Raw genomic sequence first — 15756 nt, 5'->3', positions numbered from 1 at the left:
TGAATATATTATTTCGAAATCATTGCCAGCAAGTCCGAAACATCTGTCGTAAAGATTCCTGCTCATCCATACATATGTAAGAACCTGATAATTTACATCACTGTAAATCAAATTGCTACACACTTACGAGTTATGTACACACGTTTATACATTTATTTTATCTTTAAAGTGTCACAAAACTATTTTGGTCTTTATATATAATTTAGCTTTTGAAACTAATTTTCTGAATTTCAAAACCACAAATAAAACAATGTTAACAAAAGTAGAGCAATCACTACAACTTGGTAATTTAATTGATAGAAGAAAAAAACTCCAATGAGCAGCAATTACATCAAATAATGTCATGAAAATAACTGACTAACTGAAATTAGTGTTTCTAATGATTACTCTTTTCACCTACTAATTTAAATTTTGTAATTATGAATTTTTCAATATTATTTCAATTAAAATTTGTTCAGCATAACCATTTAGGATCAGAACACACAAAAAATAGTCAACCAACTGAAATTAGTGTTTCTAATTAATCCAGTTATTAAAGGAATAAAAATACTGTCAATATATATTTGTTTGTTGAACACACACACATATTTGATGGGTTGTCTATGCTCTACCCACTAGAAGTACTAAAACATGATTTTTTAAATGTTATTTTTTAAAACATTTTTGTTGATGTATTGATAAATCCAACACCACAGATAGACTAGCTGTAGCAACCACTCTCCTGAACTGTAGAGTAGTTTAGCAGGTATGTTGAAACAGTCTTGTATCAACATTAATCCATGAACTGGTTAAGTATTCATTGTAGTCCATCTAATTATAATAATTAGTTTTAAAAATTGTAGAACTAAAGAATGGTTTAAGGTAAACATCTTCACTGCTAAAATACTTGAAGAGGTCATGCATACAGTCAGGTGTTATTAATTATAACAATGCGTTTTGTACCTGTCTTTTGAAAGATCAGTACTTTACTAATTTTGGAGAGAGCTCAAAATAAAATACAATTTTAATCCTAGAAAATTGATGGAATGAGTTGCTACAATTTTAGTGAGGAATGTGGCTTAATAAATATAAGTGGTAAAATGAATTGTACAGGAAATGCACATTTGAGATTTCCTAATATTAAGTTTTAAAAATCTGTATTTTTGAAGATAATATGTAAACTACACAGTTGTTTTAATATTATTGGGAAACATACATACTACTAATCCTAGATAAGAATTCTGGAAGTGAAATAGTTGAATATAGCAGTGCTAACTAGAATAAGTTGATGCTAAATGGCAAGAAAAGAATATTTGCATATGCAATTTTGAAAATTTTATGTAGTTTAATAACTTTTATTCACTGCTAATTGCTTCAAACTATTCAATATCACAATGTTTTTTTTATTATTTTCAGATTTTAAAAAAGATAGCACAAAAGAACAGACCTTTTCTGGAACAGATGTGTACAAAGAGAAAACTGTAAATAATTCATCAGAAGCTTTGAATGCTGATTTTCAGAAAACACCAATAAAGGAAACAGTTATAAATCAAATTGAACTTCCACCTTGGGAAGAATTCCTTTCAGGAAGTGATAAGAAAGGTTACTTGTCAGCAGATAATGATAGCTTCAGCAAGTCACCAACCACAGGGTTTAATGTGCTGTCTAGTACAAAAACACCAACATTTTCTGAAGTGGATAAGTACAAAATAGTAGAAAGACAAAGTGAAAATGGTTTATCAATCATTTGTGGCAGTGCACATAAACAAACACCAGTAGAAGAACCAAATATTTTATGTGATATCAAGAATCTATTTTGTTCTGAAAAGAATGGTTCTGAACAAGATAAAGAATACAAGCTTAATGAATCTAAGTTAATGAGAAAGGTAAAGGACTTATCACTTTGCAGTCAAGATAGCTATGACACAGAACATACACCAGTAAGTCCATCAGTTTCAAGGACTTTGATAGATCATTCAAGGCTGCCAGATCCTTTTGAACTGGAATCATCTTTCTCAAAGAAAGTACATAACAACAACACAGAATTTGAGGCCAGTTACAGAGATAATTTTTTTAATACTAGTTTTTCAGATAATGATATTTCTCAATTTAACCATCTTCGCTCCTACAGGAAAATTCAGTGGGAATATTCTGCAGCACCTCATGACAAAAATTCGAGAGATTTATTTGAAAAAAGTAAGTCTAATTGCTCAAATCTGCTGACATTCAGTAGTTTAAGTATGAAAGGAAATCCACATTCACAGTTCAAGGCCAAAGTAGAAAATGACTTGTGCGAAAAACAATATCCCATCAGAAGATCCAAAGTATTAGAATCTCCAGATACTCAGTTGATTGGAAGTCAGAATGGTGATAATAATACAGAATTAGATTCTCAAATCAAACTTGATTTAGTTGAAGATGTGCTTACTAAACACTTTCCAGTGAATGAGTGTTCTGTTAAAGCATCTAACAATTTAAGTCAGAGCTATGATAGTGCAACAGAAACAATTCCTAATCATGATGTTACATTCACATCTTGTAGTTTTTTACCACACTATGGAAGGAATCTACTGAAAGATTCAGAGAGTTGTGTTAAATTTATTCCTAATGAAACAAAGAATAGTAAAGAAAATCATATCTTATCTTCATGTGATATAGTGCAATGTGACTTTTCACCAGTTTTAACTGGCAAGTCCAGTGGGTTTGATACTTTGAAGTCATTACAGAAAGACAGAGGAAAAACACAATCAAAGCCATTACCAAGTGTTACAGAAAGTTATAAAATGTTTAACAAACATCAAGTGAAAATAGGTCTTTTTCACAAATTCAGGAGTTTAGATGAAAGTGGATTAATTCATTCTTTACATTCCAGGGAGATCAACAGTGATTCTCAGAAAACAGCAGAATGTATAGAAATCAGTAGTAAAATTCCCAATATGATAAATAGAAACAGAAGTCTAGCTCTAAAAAATAATATATCAAATAGCATGTTATTAAAAAGCAATTCATCTGTGAGAAGTGACCCATTTTCAAATTCTTTCAGTTACCAATCCTCAAAAGTATTAGAACATTGTCATCTTGGGCATTCTTTCTTGACATTACAAGACTCTAGTACAGAAGCCATAAAAGGGTTTTCTCCTTCTGCGAGTCTTAAAAAACTTTCGTTGCATACACCTCAAAAGAGAGAACTTTCCACCTCAAAGTTAAAAACTAATGACTCCTTAATTGATAATGCTATTAGAATGTCTCCTCAAAACAAATTACTTTTGAAACATGCCAGAAGTTCTAAGAGATTACTTCAGTAAACTAATTACATCAAAAGACTAGTGTATATTTCCATGTAGATATTAATAAACATTATTTTGTTCATTTTAAGTTACTTAATATGCATAATTTCAATTTTTGAAAAATGCAAATATTTATGTACAAATTAAATAGTTCAAAAGTGTTTTCAGCAACTTTCTCCAGTGTACTGCAGTATTACAGTTTGAGATCAGAAAGACTCTTTGTTATACCTTGGTTTTTAACAACATTAATTAGGAAATCTTAAGGTGCTAGATAGCATATTTCATATGTTGTGGTAACATCTTTCATTAAGTTTAAACTTTTTTACAATCACTTTTCTAGGAGATCTGAGTACCCTCACCCCACAGAAATGTACCATGTTCTATTTGAATTTGTCTTACATACAACCCTGCAAATAATCCTAGTCACTATGTGTTTTACATATCAAACCATTCACCAGCTTTTGTTTAATTTTACAGTGGGAAACAATCTGTCCATCACATTTTATATAAAAATAGGTAAAGTGAAAACTAATTTTCTTAAAGCCGTATTTCCACAAAAATTGTGTAATATCACATACATAATTTGTCAATTAATAGTACAAATAGGTATTTTTCTTCTACTTTGATAACAGAATAAAGCACCACTTACGAAGTGTATACAATTTTAATAAAGATAAGCTTTATTAAAAAAAATTTTATTTGAAAAAATCAGTTAGTGAATGTTTGGAGGTACATTAAGTATTTTTATGAATACCTTTATTTATGCAAATAAACTTACATGTATATTTGTATAACACAATGACAATACAGTGAATATGAAATTTTTAGATAGCAAGTAATGGAAATAGAGATAACTTGATACTGCATTAATAAGATGTGTACAGTGAATCAAATATAACTAGTAGGAAAAGAAACATTCCCTACAGAAAGTAACACGAGTCACATACTTTCAAGATTTCATGCATTTTGTGCTGATTAGTTAAGCACAATAATGTTTTAAACAATGGCGTATTACTCTTCCAAACATTGATTTTGTTTCTGAATCATTGCAAGTACATCCTACCAAAATAATGTACTAACAGCCATAGCAATACAACAAACGGCCACCCATGGACTTTTTCTTTCTCCTGTGAGAAATAAAATATATAATTTTTTAAACAAAATCAGAACTAATGTCACATTAATATGAAAAATAGCACCATATTCCTGAATCTTAGGCAAAATAATACATTTTTGTATCCTGATAAAAAGTACTATTCCAGAGTATTTAAGCCTGAAGACAGTACACTATTTTGCACATGTTCTACATTTCTCCCAGAAAAATATACTATCATTCTGTATCATAAATATTACAAAATAAAAGTGACAAATTATAATGGAGTTATACAAAAATGATTACAAACTTTTTATAATACAGTAATAAAAAAATGTTTATTTTCATAATTTTGGAAGGTTTAAATTCTATTAACAAACTTTACGATTACTGTCAAGTTACAAAATCTAGAATACAAACTCTTACCGTAATTGAAATTACTTGTCTTTCAGAACCAATAATCACAAATTTGTGCTATTACAAAATTTATTAAACTGATCCATATTTCAGTTTCGAAGGCTAACAATACAAGTTCCAGCAACAATGTTAAATGTGTTTTAACTGTGGCTTTCTAAGGAACAACAAAAGTAGGTGAATCAAATAACTAGTTCACAAGTCTTTGTGAATGAGGTTACATTTTCATTAAGTTAAACATTTAATATGTATTTATTATTATTATTCTCTACTTATAGCATGTTTTATTATGAAGATTATTTTTGTTATTAGTTTACTATATGGATTTAGATCTCATCAAAATATTGTATGCTGGCAGAATCTCACATGTACATATTAAACTTACAGCTCAAAATGAAATAAAAGTGAGGCTACCTGACTGGTGAATCAATGTCTTCTAACCATCACAAGTTCTTGTTAAATAATATTTCATACTTCTGTTTAGACCAGTATACTAAACAAACTACATTACTTACTGTTTTTAGTTCTGACCAGTGGAGGTAGTATGCTTTGATCAGAAGTTAATAATTACCTAATCAAAAATGAAATGTGTGTATGTGTAGATTTTAGGACAGTTTGCAATGTTTTGCTATAATATAACTTTTTTAAACTAATACGTCTTGCAGCACTTTTAAAAACTTTCACTTTGCTTGAAATAAGTGTCCTTGCAAAACTTTACATTCACAAATAAGACTTGTAATTTTTTATTTTCTGACTTTCCACATGAGAAGTTTTATGTTAAATTTGTACAATTAATAGTTTTAGAATCAAATACTTCAAAATTCCTAGGTTCTGGATAAACAAACTTCATAAAATGCAAAGCAGAAAAAGCATCCTCCTTTACCAAGGTGCAATGACTTAAGTATACTGGCAACATCAGAACAACCTCTAAAAACAGTTTTTCTCAGACATTGGTAAAGAAGCAATCATATACTTGAAAAATAGTATGTGTCAGCCAATCAATTTTACTTCGTAGTTGTTCAAGTATGAGCTCTAAAATGTGTTGACTTAGCCAGAATACAGACAAGTGAAACATTTAAGACTTGAAATGTGTGAAAATTAAGCTACATGCATGTCCCTAAAAATTTAGAACAGGCAACTTGTATTATACAGCCCTTAATATCTTGCATATATGGAGGTGCAGAAGAGTCAGCCCACAACCAAGCCATTCCTTAACTAAATCTGACACTCAGTTCCAGAATAGAAACTACTGACTTTCTCATTATTATCTATACCAAGAACTGTCCATAGAATGTATTACCATGTACTTCATTAACCAAACAGGATTCATTGCAGTTACTAAGAATCCAAACAGTTATGGTGAGTTTCTAAGTAGAGTATGAAATGTGCATTTGAACAATAAGTTTCTTGATGTGATTAGTAGTGCTAAGTGTTCTTTTAGGTTGAGCAGGTCAATGTGCATATTACCCTCTTTCCAAAGCATCTTAGACAAGTTGGACAGATCTCTTTGGATCAATCTTCCACATGGATGATTCCTCTTTTATTTTCCTATGCAAAGGTAATAGTCAACCATGGCTTGAGCCTAGCTTTTTCAGGATGCCTGAACAACCTGAGTTGTGCTGGTGATTAAGGAATTTTTGTACCTCAGATATAAAGTTCTTTTGGCATTAAAATTACCGACCACTATGAAGATAACTAATCACCCAATGTAGCAGTTCTGGTCCATCTGAATTTTTCTAACATGTCACTAAGACAACTGCTGCTTCTAAACAGAACCAGTTGTTTACTAAGTTTTCAAAACAATTATTCACATAATTTGTTTCACACTCCTCAGGAAATAGGATATAGGTTGTACACTGCAGGTTGCTCCTGTTGGCTTCTCTATCATATCTCACACCACTAACTAGAAACACAGCTTGGATTTTTCATCCACATAATGGTATGAACCTTCAATGGATGCATCTCAAGGAACTAGTTAATTAGAATAGCCACTTAATTTAAAAGGGTCAACACTAGATATACCAAAACCACTGAAGAGTATTTCTATAATTAGCCCTTACTGATATTTTGTGCATTAAGTGAATGGCCAGTTTACCTTTGAAGGTCATACTAATTGTTTCCACTGTAGTGAACCACAACAAAGTTATAACAACATGTGTTTGAGGATCATCTATAGCATAACTGACTAAGAGGGATACATACCCATCTTGTCTCATGTATGAATATTTTGAACACAAGTGAATAATACATGCAATTTAGATTTTGCTAGAAAGGCACAAAACATGAACAGTGGCATGACATTATTATATGTTCTTTAATATGAAAACTGTTTCACTTATCTTTGTTTTGTATCTTTACCTACATATTTTTGAATACTATTACAATTAATAATAAAAACATACAAGTTACTTTTTTTCTTTTCAAAACTCACCTATTCTGGCACATTTCCAGAAGATCCCAAGAAAACTGAAATAAAGTAAAAGCTCACAATCTTGATACATTTCTTCACATCCAAATTATAACAACTTCAAAGAATAGAAAAACCTACACAGTAATCCTGCATGCAACATTATAAAGAGAGGACTGCTCTGTTTATTCAATTTTGTTTTTAATAGGGAAGAAGTTCATTACTTGAAAAGTGTTCCTATAAGCACATTTAAGGATGGGTCTTATTAGGCAATTTCAAATTTTACCTTAATAACAAGAATTTCTTACCTAAATAAAAGATAAATTATTCAGTGCTTCTCAGCTGTCTGAAATTTTCATTGACAATTTTAATAGGAAAACCATTCAAGAACCTGCCTAAAGTTTGACAACTTGTGCTTAAAGTATCAAGTTAATACAAATTTAATATGCTTGAGTACCTAAAACCTTAATAAAGTTATCTTTAAACGATTCTAATATAAAACTTCATAGTTATAAAGTTTTTATGGAAGTTATAAGTTAAGAATTTTGCTAAAATGTCTGAAATTGATGTACTACTAATTTAATATAAAACACCTTTTGTGATAAATTTAAAATCATTTTAACTTGGTGCATTATACTGATCATTATTAAATATAGATCATTCTATATTGGGTGAGTTTCATAATTAGTCTAAAATTTCCTAAAAGTCAATATGCAAAGGGTATAGACATTCAGATTTGAAGGTTTACAGCATACATAACAAAGTTCACTTAAAATATGAGAAGAGCTCACCTTCCTTAATTTCTTTAAAAAGTGTCAGACCTGTAACCTTACATCTAATTTCCCAGGAATTAATCTTGCAAAATAAAGAGCTAATTTATAGCCAAGCTTATAAGATAGCTCAACTATCTCTTCTTGAGACTAAAATTAACAATAAAACTAGAAAACAAAATAACCTTAATAACCTTAAGGATTTGTTTTTCAAATGGCCAGATTTTGTCCACAAAGCCCCCAAGTGGCACAGTGGTTATATCTGCAGACTTCCACCATGAGAAACTGGGTTTCAATACCCAAAGTGGGCAGAGCACAGATAACACCTTGTGTTTTTTGTGCTTAATTTTACACAAACAGCACACACAAAAAATTGAAAACACATTACAACAGAATTTAAAAGAAGATAAACTTCAAACAGCAAAAATTACTACATGTACTTGATAAACCAAACTACAATGACAGCTTTTAACAGTTTGACCAGTTAGAAACTTAATATAGAAAGTTTTAGAGACTTATCATTTGCATTGCCACATTTGAAACTTCAAATCAGTGGATTTTCTTAACCCTTCATGGATAATTTTACATAGGTTAAGCTATTACAACATATCACATAAATCTTTGCACACTTGAATTTCTACACTATACACAACCTATACTACCTAATTTCCAGTAAAACGCAATTCACTCGAAATTCTCACATTAATGACAGTTTAAGAATTGCTTAGCAACACAAACATTGCATGAGGTAAATGAAAATTATGTTTCAATGTTTAATTACACATTCTGCTATAAAATACATGCAGAACTTAATACTGTAAAACCTGTACAAGCTGGAAATATCAAAATTTTGCAGCATTATCTTTCACCTACCTCATCTATCAACAAGTATGTAGGATTAGAACCTGAGTAAGGTGGAAAAAATGTTTTTGATTAATATTAATTTATTTAATTAGTAATGTCTTTAAATATAAATAAATTCTTGGAAATTTTGTTACAGTAAGTATTGGTTACATATATTTGTTTTTTTTCTGCTGTCATAATTTTTGCAGTTAAATTAGATTCATGATTTGTCTTTTAAGTACAAAATTATACTCTTTATATAATTCTCACAGAAAAAATAAATTCCTATCTTCTCTAATTTTAAAAAAAGCTACTAAATACCCTAATTTATTTTAAATTGTTTGTTATGACTATTCTGGTGAAATCCAAACTCTAATCAAGAAGATTGATGCAGATGATTCTGTGAATGTGGAATGTTCTGTGAACGATGACAAGAATGTTTTGACAGAAACTGATTTAAAATCTATAATAGAATTGCAAGATGGTAACAGTGTGAGTGATTCAGAAGAATAACAAAATGGAACAGATAGTGAAGAAATTCCTATTTCATCGCAAGTGTTAAGTTATATTAACGCTATCAAATTGGAGGGAGAAAATGAACTCTACGAAAAGGCTGTAGAATTGGCGTTCTCTTTTAACTGCATGAGAAAGCTCAATAAAAAAACAAAACAGTTGAAATTGGACACCTTCTTCAAATAAATTTAAAATTTTGTGTACTTGCGTATATTTTGAATGTCTATTTTTGTTCTTATTCTAATAAATTTAGCATAAACAGTATAATAACTTTATTTACAAAAGTCTTACTTCCCTTGAGTTGAGCAAGTATAATGTGCTGCTAAAAAATTACATACAATTAAGGAAATGTGTGTTCACTATCTAAGTTGGAAATTTCATTCAGTCCAGTGTGATTCCACTTTAGATAGGTCTTACTGTATAACTATGGGATATGACCTAAAGTAACAACAAACTTTTATTGACAATCCAGTCAAACCTACATAATTTTGTGCTTTTTTTTTTACACTGGTTAACATAATTATTAAGAAATGGTCCAAAATATTCCTTGTATGCTATGTATACTATTTTATAATATCAAATTATACAATATTTTCCTGAAACATCTAAAACTTACCATGTTTTCAATGAAAATACTGAATTTTCTAATGAAACATGCATAATATATGCATTAAATTTTATAAAAAGAAAACACAGCTTACATGCAATTCAAGTTAAAGTTTGACTAATAAATCAAAAGGTGCTTTCAAGACAATGAATGTTTAGTAACATACAATTCCAGTATCCTGCCAGAGGATTTATCAATTTTTTAACTGATTTTCACAGGCAAATCTGTATACTCTGCATATGGATAATATTTACAATGTACAAACAATCTTGTTTCAATGAAATAAAGCACATTTCTGAAAGTACATGGAAGTGTTATCATACTCACCCTTCTTTGTTTTTATCAAGGAGGCGAGGCACAATTGATCTGATGTAAGCACACGTGCAGATCAAAAGAAGTACAACCGTGAGAAGACTTTGGAAATTGAAAAGTGCCGACTACAGAATGAAGAACACAAAGTTTTCAAATAATGCTCAATTACAGATATAAACAAGATAAAATTATTAGCTGTGCCTTAATTTTTCTGTCTTTTCCATCTAGCTTGAATATTCAAACTTTAGTTTCAGCAATTATCAACTTTTATTGTTTCTCATATTGGACAAGGTTAAAAGTAATTTTTTTTTTTAAGTATGCTAATTGTAAGAAAATGTTAAAATATGGACTGGGCCCTCAAAGGATTCTGATGGCAAGATTTTTATTGAATACTCTGAGGTGACAGATTTTAAAGATTTTTCTTCTTTTGTCTCAAATGTTTGCAATATTCCTGATTCTCACTATTACATAGGAAACAGTGAACTTGATATGAATCATGTAGATATTAATTCCTTAGTAAATGCTAAAACTGAGAAACAACAAACAGATAAAGCACCAGAGTCAGACAGGGTCTCTCTCAAGATTTTAAAGGAGGTTCAAGATAGGTATGTGAGCTTTTCTTCTTCATTTTTAGTTGATCAATTGATAGAGGGAATTGAAAAAATTCTAAGTGTATCCTTATCTTTAAAGAAGGTGATAAGAGTTACCATGGGAATTATATACCAATCTTACTTTAGGAGTGGAAAAACTTTTAGTCTGATAAAACAACCTTTAAAAGAGTCATTTAGCAAAATACGATATAAACTAAAAAGCCAGCATGGATTCAAAAAAAAAATACTGTCTTACTATGCTGTTATTTCTTTATGAGGATGTTAATTAGCACCTGAACAATAGAATGGATGTGGACTTGATAAAGGTATCACATTAAGGATAAAATATATTAGTAAGGGTTGGGAGTAAAGTCTAGTTAAAAATATGGATGGTTAACCCTTAAATGGAAGCCATAATCAATTGACACTGCTACCTACATCATTTCTGCTGTCTAACAGTTAATTAAAATGCATTTGTAACTTGTTAAAATTATGGTTTAAATATTGAAATCTGGTAAAGCACTAAAAAATCAATAGACTTAACAATCTGTGATAAATCTCACATAAACTATAGATGTTTTTTTTTCTATATTCTTATTAATTTGTTCATTTTGGGCTCAAAATCAGTGACATGTAAAAAAACAGCATTTCAGATTTATTTTTCACATACATTCTTACTAACAATTCAACAAAAATGTGGAAAAAAACATTTCCAGTCTATATAGAAAATTTTAGACAAGCTAATACATAATAAAAACCAGTTACTAGTGTTAAAATTAACATTCAATATTTTTTATGCATAAAAAGGCAAATATTTCATAAGAACAAGCCTGTTAGTAATGTATTCCAGTCAAACTGGACATGTTAATACTGTTTTAGGGTTCAGTCTTTTGATCTGCTATTTCTTATTCACATTAATAATAACACTAATAAGACATCATAATTTGCAAGTAACATTAAGCTCATGGACATATTTATAAAAATAATAAACATGATCAAGATACCTAAAATTCATAAAACTTCAAAGGGACAAAAAGGAATTTATTAGCCCATCAAGGATGTCCCTTCCAGCTCCCAACAATAAACACCCTCTACTAATCATGTATTCATCCAAACTTTCACGAAATCAGTTAAATATTTTACCTCTACCACCCTTGAAGGCAACTCATTCCAAAAGCCAACCACTCTGTTAGAAAAGTAATACTGTCTAAAGTGCAGATGACTCCCATGCTGTTAAAATTTGAACTTATGACCCCTTGTGCTATTGTTTTCACTGCTAAGTGCAAAAAGTTTGATAGATATATATATTATCAACACCTTTAATAAACTTAAACACCTCAATTCAATTCCTTCTGTCACAATACTCTAAATGAGGACTTATAAGTGATATGTATGGTGAAACAATATCTCTTTTGTGTATTAAATATTTCTATAAATGCTACCCAATATCCTATTACCCATACTGCTAGCTACAATACACTGTTTAGGTTACTTGATTTTTATCACACCATCAAGATTGTTTTTCTTCAACCAGTTTTTCATGTTTTTCCATTTAAATTATAAGAATGATTTGAGCTGTGAAAATCCACGTGCTTAACCTTACAATTTGGATAGATAAACATCATCTGCCACATACGAGGGTTGTTCAAAAAATACGCGGACTGTTTGAATTGGGCGGCTCCAGTTGGTTCCAGGGGAATCCGCTTCGTGTCGCTAGGTTCGCACAGATCAGCTGATTACGACGCCATTTCCCGATTGCAGATATCTTCATTTGTGTATTAGCTACGCAGTTTTAAGTGAAGTGCGATTTTTTCGTTTGGCAGATTTCAGAATGAAGACCTGAAGGAGCAATGACTTGCTGTGAAATTTTGTGTTAAACTTGGAAAATCTGCGACTGAAACTTTTGCTATGCTTAACACGGCTTACGGTGATGTTGCTATGAAGCGTACGGCATGTTTCAAGTGGCATGAACGTTTTAAGGATGGTCGACAGTCTATTGAAGATGATGAGCGTCCTGGACGTCCTTCCACGTCAACTGACGACCCACACGTCAACAAAATCAACACCCTGGTGCGAGCAAATTGACGTCTGACTGTCAGGGAGCTTGCTGAAGAGTGTGGGATATCAGTTGGATCTTGTTACGAGATTTTGACCAAAAAATTGAAGATGCACCCCGTTGCTGCGAAATTCAGCCCTCAGAACTCGTGAGTTTTTGGCCAAACACTCGAGCACTGTTCTTCCCCACCCCCCTACTCACCTGACCTTGCTCCTTGCGATTTTTTCTTGTTCCTCAAACTCAACAGACCCTTGAAAGGAAGAAGATTTGAGACGATTCCCAAGATTAAGGCAAATGCGACGAAGGAGCTGGAGGACATTATAAAAGAAGCGTACCAGAACTGTTTCAACAAGTGGAAACACTGTTGGGATAAGTGTGTGCGTTGGGGAGGAGAGTACTTTGAAGGGGTCCCAGACCTGTAACTTCTAAATAAAGTACATTTTGTTTTATGACATTAGTCCACGTATTTTTTTAACAGACCTCGTAGTAGCATAATGCATCATGTGATCTAAATGTTCTTTTAAGTTTGCAGCATCTTTGGTACAGTTATCCAAAAAATCTTTATGTCACCTGCAAAGTACAAAATTTTGTTAGTCAATATCATTAGTATCAATAACAAACATCAGAGAACCCAGCACAGAGCCCTGAAGCACATTGCTTTAACTATGATCTAGTCAGATCCAACTCCATTTACTACTACTTGCTGCATTCTACTCTCCAGCCAATTTTCTATTCAATTTATTAGCAGGTCTTTTGTGAAGTACCTATTAAAATGCTTTATGAAAATCAAAGTAAACTAAATCCACAGTATTTCCTTCATTAGCTTTTGTAACATCCTCAATGAAGATTTGTTAAAAAAAAAAGATTTTTATTTAATGAAACCATGCTGACTCTTCAACACTTTCAAACTGCTTTAAGTGACTCTTCAATGTATCTTTAATCAAACTGTCCAAACCTTTCCAATTACTAATGTAAAACTAACTGGCCTATAATTGCCTCAACAATGTTTAATATCTTCTTTAAATACTGGCCTGAACGTTAACCAACTTCAAATTTCCTAATACTTCTACTACTCAATGATCTATAAAAAATATTGTTAGCAGGTCATAAATAAAATCTTTGAAGTTCCCTTTAAAACTCTTAAGATAAAAGTTGACGTAAACCAGTGGGTTAATTAGACAAATATTTAGCAAACATTATACTAAGCGCAAGATGACACATTTGGTCTACTGTAATTATCCCCTTGGACACTTGTAAATTGGCAGTACTGGCTAAAGTTGTGATAGGCTTATTTTATACAAAGTCATACTTGTAAAGTGGAAAATTATTCCACAGCACATATATCAATTGTTTGAACTACTACTATAAACAAGGCAAAAACTCAATAAACTACAATTTTTTTTCCCCTTTTCTAAGTATGCTCATAAAATCATAAAAGGCCTAAATATATTTATTTCATTTCATTCACAAATTACGCACAGTCATATTATTTAAATTAATTTATGGTTAATTAAAAATGGTCCCAAAACCTACAAATATGATACATGCATCAGTAGTACAAGAAGTTTAAATGTATTTCTTTGGTTAGCTGACCCAAGCTGTGCTGATTAGTCTTGAAATGGATAAGCTGACGTCCACAGCAGGGGGTTACAGCCAATCAAGACAGATATTTTGCCTTTGATTTTTAAAAAAGTAACACATGCATGGAATTATGAAGTTATTACTGAGTTTGTAGAAACTTTTAAATCGTGCATAACAGTTAAAATATAACAAAACAGTAATAACTGAACTGTTGTTCAATAGCAACTTTGTGAAAAACAGTGGAAGAAAAAACATCTTTAAGATATCAATATTCGAAAAAAGTAAAAGAAATACAGGAACCAATAGGGCACTCTTCTCATGTGTTTGCAATGCAACATTTTAAAAGAAAGTAGAGAGATTACTACTTATAACAAGTAAAGACAAGAAACTACTGCTACTAACACTAGTAAAAAACAAAGTGGATACTGCAGATCTCTAATGTCCTGCCTCAGAAACCGTGGAAATCATACCTTCCCATTACAAAATAATTACACGTAGAAAATGCAGAGAGGAAGCAAAAAATAGATGTGTATTGGACAAAAGTGACCCAGTTAAATGGCAAAATATCAGCTGAATGATGTGCTGTTTACTGAAATAAGTCCAGTAAAGCTGTAAATATTTCACTTTCCCACTGATGAAGATTCTCAACATGTTACTTAAAAATTGGCTATCAATGAAGAAAAAATATCAGTTCAATAGATTCAATATTTACTCACTCACAACTCAAACTTTTGTTTTTGATGAAATTAACTAAACTAATGATACACAATATCTTAACATCATTAAACAACACATAGTATATTGATAACCAGTAAGTGAAAGATTTATTGTCTTGATTAAAAAAAAAATTCCTGAAAGTCAAAATGCTGCTCTTACTAGAAGTTACAAAAAGCTCTTCATAGCTTGGGATGAAAATTTCCTGAATGTTTGTTTAGCCATGTTTGGTCCTCCCATTTTCTACAGTGAATGCTGCTATAAATGCTAAGCATTACTCTACCGTACTCCAAACATAAACCACACAGAATGAATGATAATGATCATCTGGCTTGTTACAACTACTGATGCATCTTTAAGTGAAGGGGATGATATCAACATCAGTGGATGTTTCTGTGGACCTTTGCTGCCAAAAAACAGGTACAGTGGTAAGATCAAAGCTATTCTGAGAAGGTAGGTGGGTAGGTATTTCATGTTTATTGGCACAAAGCTACTAGGCTATCTGTGCCAAACAAGATGTATATAATGATATACAGAAATTAAGGTAAAATTAAGACCTGCTAGGAAGACTGAAGCATTAAGTTTAAACT

General features: G+C 31.1%; 2 protein-coding genes and 1 long non-coding RNA gene across 4 annotated transcripts in view; 1 reads left to right on the top strand and 2 right to left on the bottom strand.

The window, feature by feature from the left end:
• LOC143236976 (uncharacterized) overlaps window positions 1–1551 on the bottom strand; it is a 17627-nt gene extending 16076 nt beyond the window's left edge. The window contains exon 1 of the long non-coding RNA XR_013019826.1: window positions 1427–1551. This is a non-coding gene — a long non-coding RNA (uncharacterized LOC143236976). The remainder of the gene's footprint in view (window positions 1–1426) is intronic.
• Window positions 1–5189, top strand: part of LOC143236973 (uncharacterized) — a 41152-nt gene extending 35963 nt beyond the window's left edge. For both annotated transcript variants that reach the window (XM_076475724.1, XM_076475725.1), the window contains one exon: window positions 1396–5189. In XM_076475724.1, the coding sequence (XP_076331839.1) occupies window positions 1396–3284 (1889 nt within the window). In that variant the 3' untranslated portion in view covers window positions 3285–5189. The remainder of the gene's footprint in view (window positions 1–1395) is intronic.
• Window positions 3920–15756, bottom strand: part of ksh (transmembrane protein 167A-like protein ksh) — a 24835-nt gene continuing 12998 nt past the window's right edge. Inside the window, exons 2-4 of the mRNA XM_076475726.1 lie at window positions 10241–10350; window positions 7205–7239; window positions 3920–4393 (exon numbers count right to left, since the gene is read on the bottom strand). Coding sequence (XP_076331841.1) covers window positions 4326–4393; window positions 7205–7239; window positions 10241–10350 — 213 coding nt within the window. The 3' untranslated portion in view covers window positions 3920–4325. The remainder of the gene's footprint in view (window positions 4394–7204; window positions 7240–10240; window positions 10351–15756) is intronic.

The sequence above is a fragment of the Tachypleus tridentatus genome, chromosome 13, assembly GCF_004210375.1.
Source record: "Tachypleus tridentatus isolate NWPU-2018 chromosome 13, ASM421037v1, whole genome shotgun sequence".
In the NCBI taxonomy this organism is placed as follows: domain Eukaryota; kingdom Metazoa; phylum Arthropoda; class Merostomata; order Xiphosura; family Limulidae; genus Tachypleus; species Tachypleus tridentatus.
The sequence above is the reverse complement of the archived record's forward strand: the minus strand, read 5'-3'. Positions and strand labels throughout refer to the sequence as shown.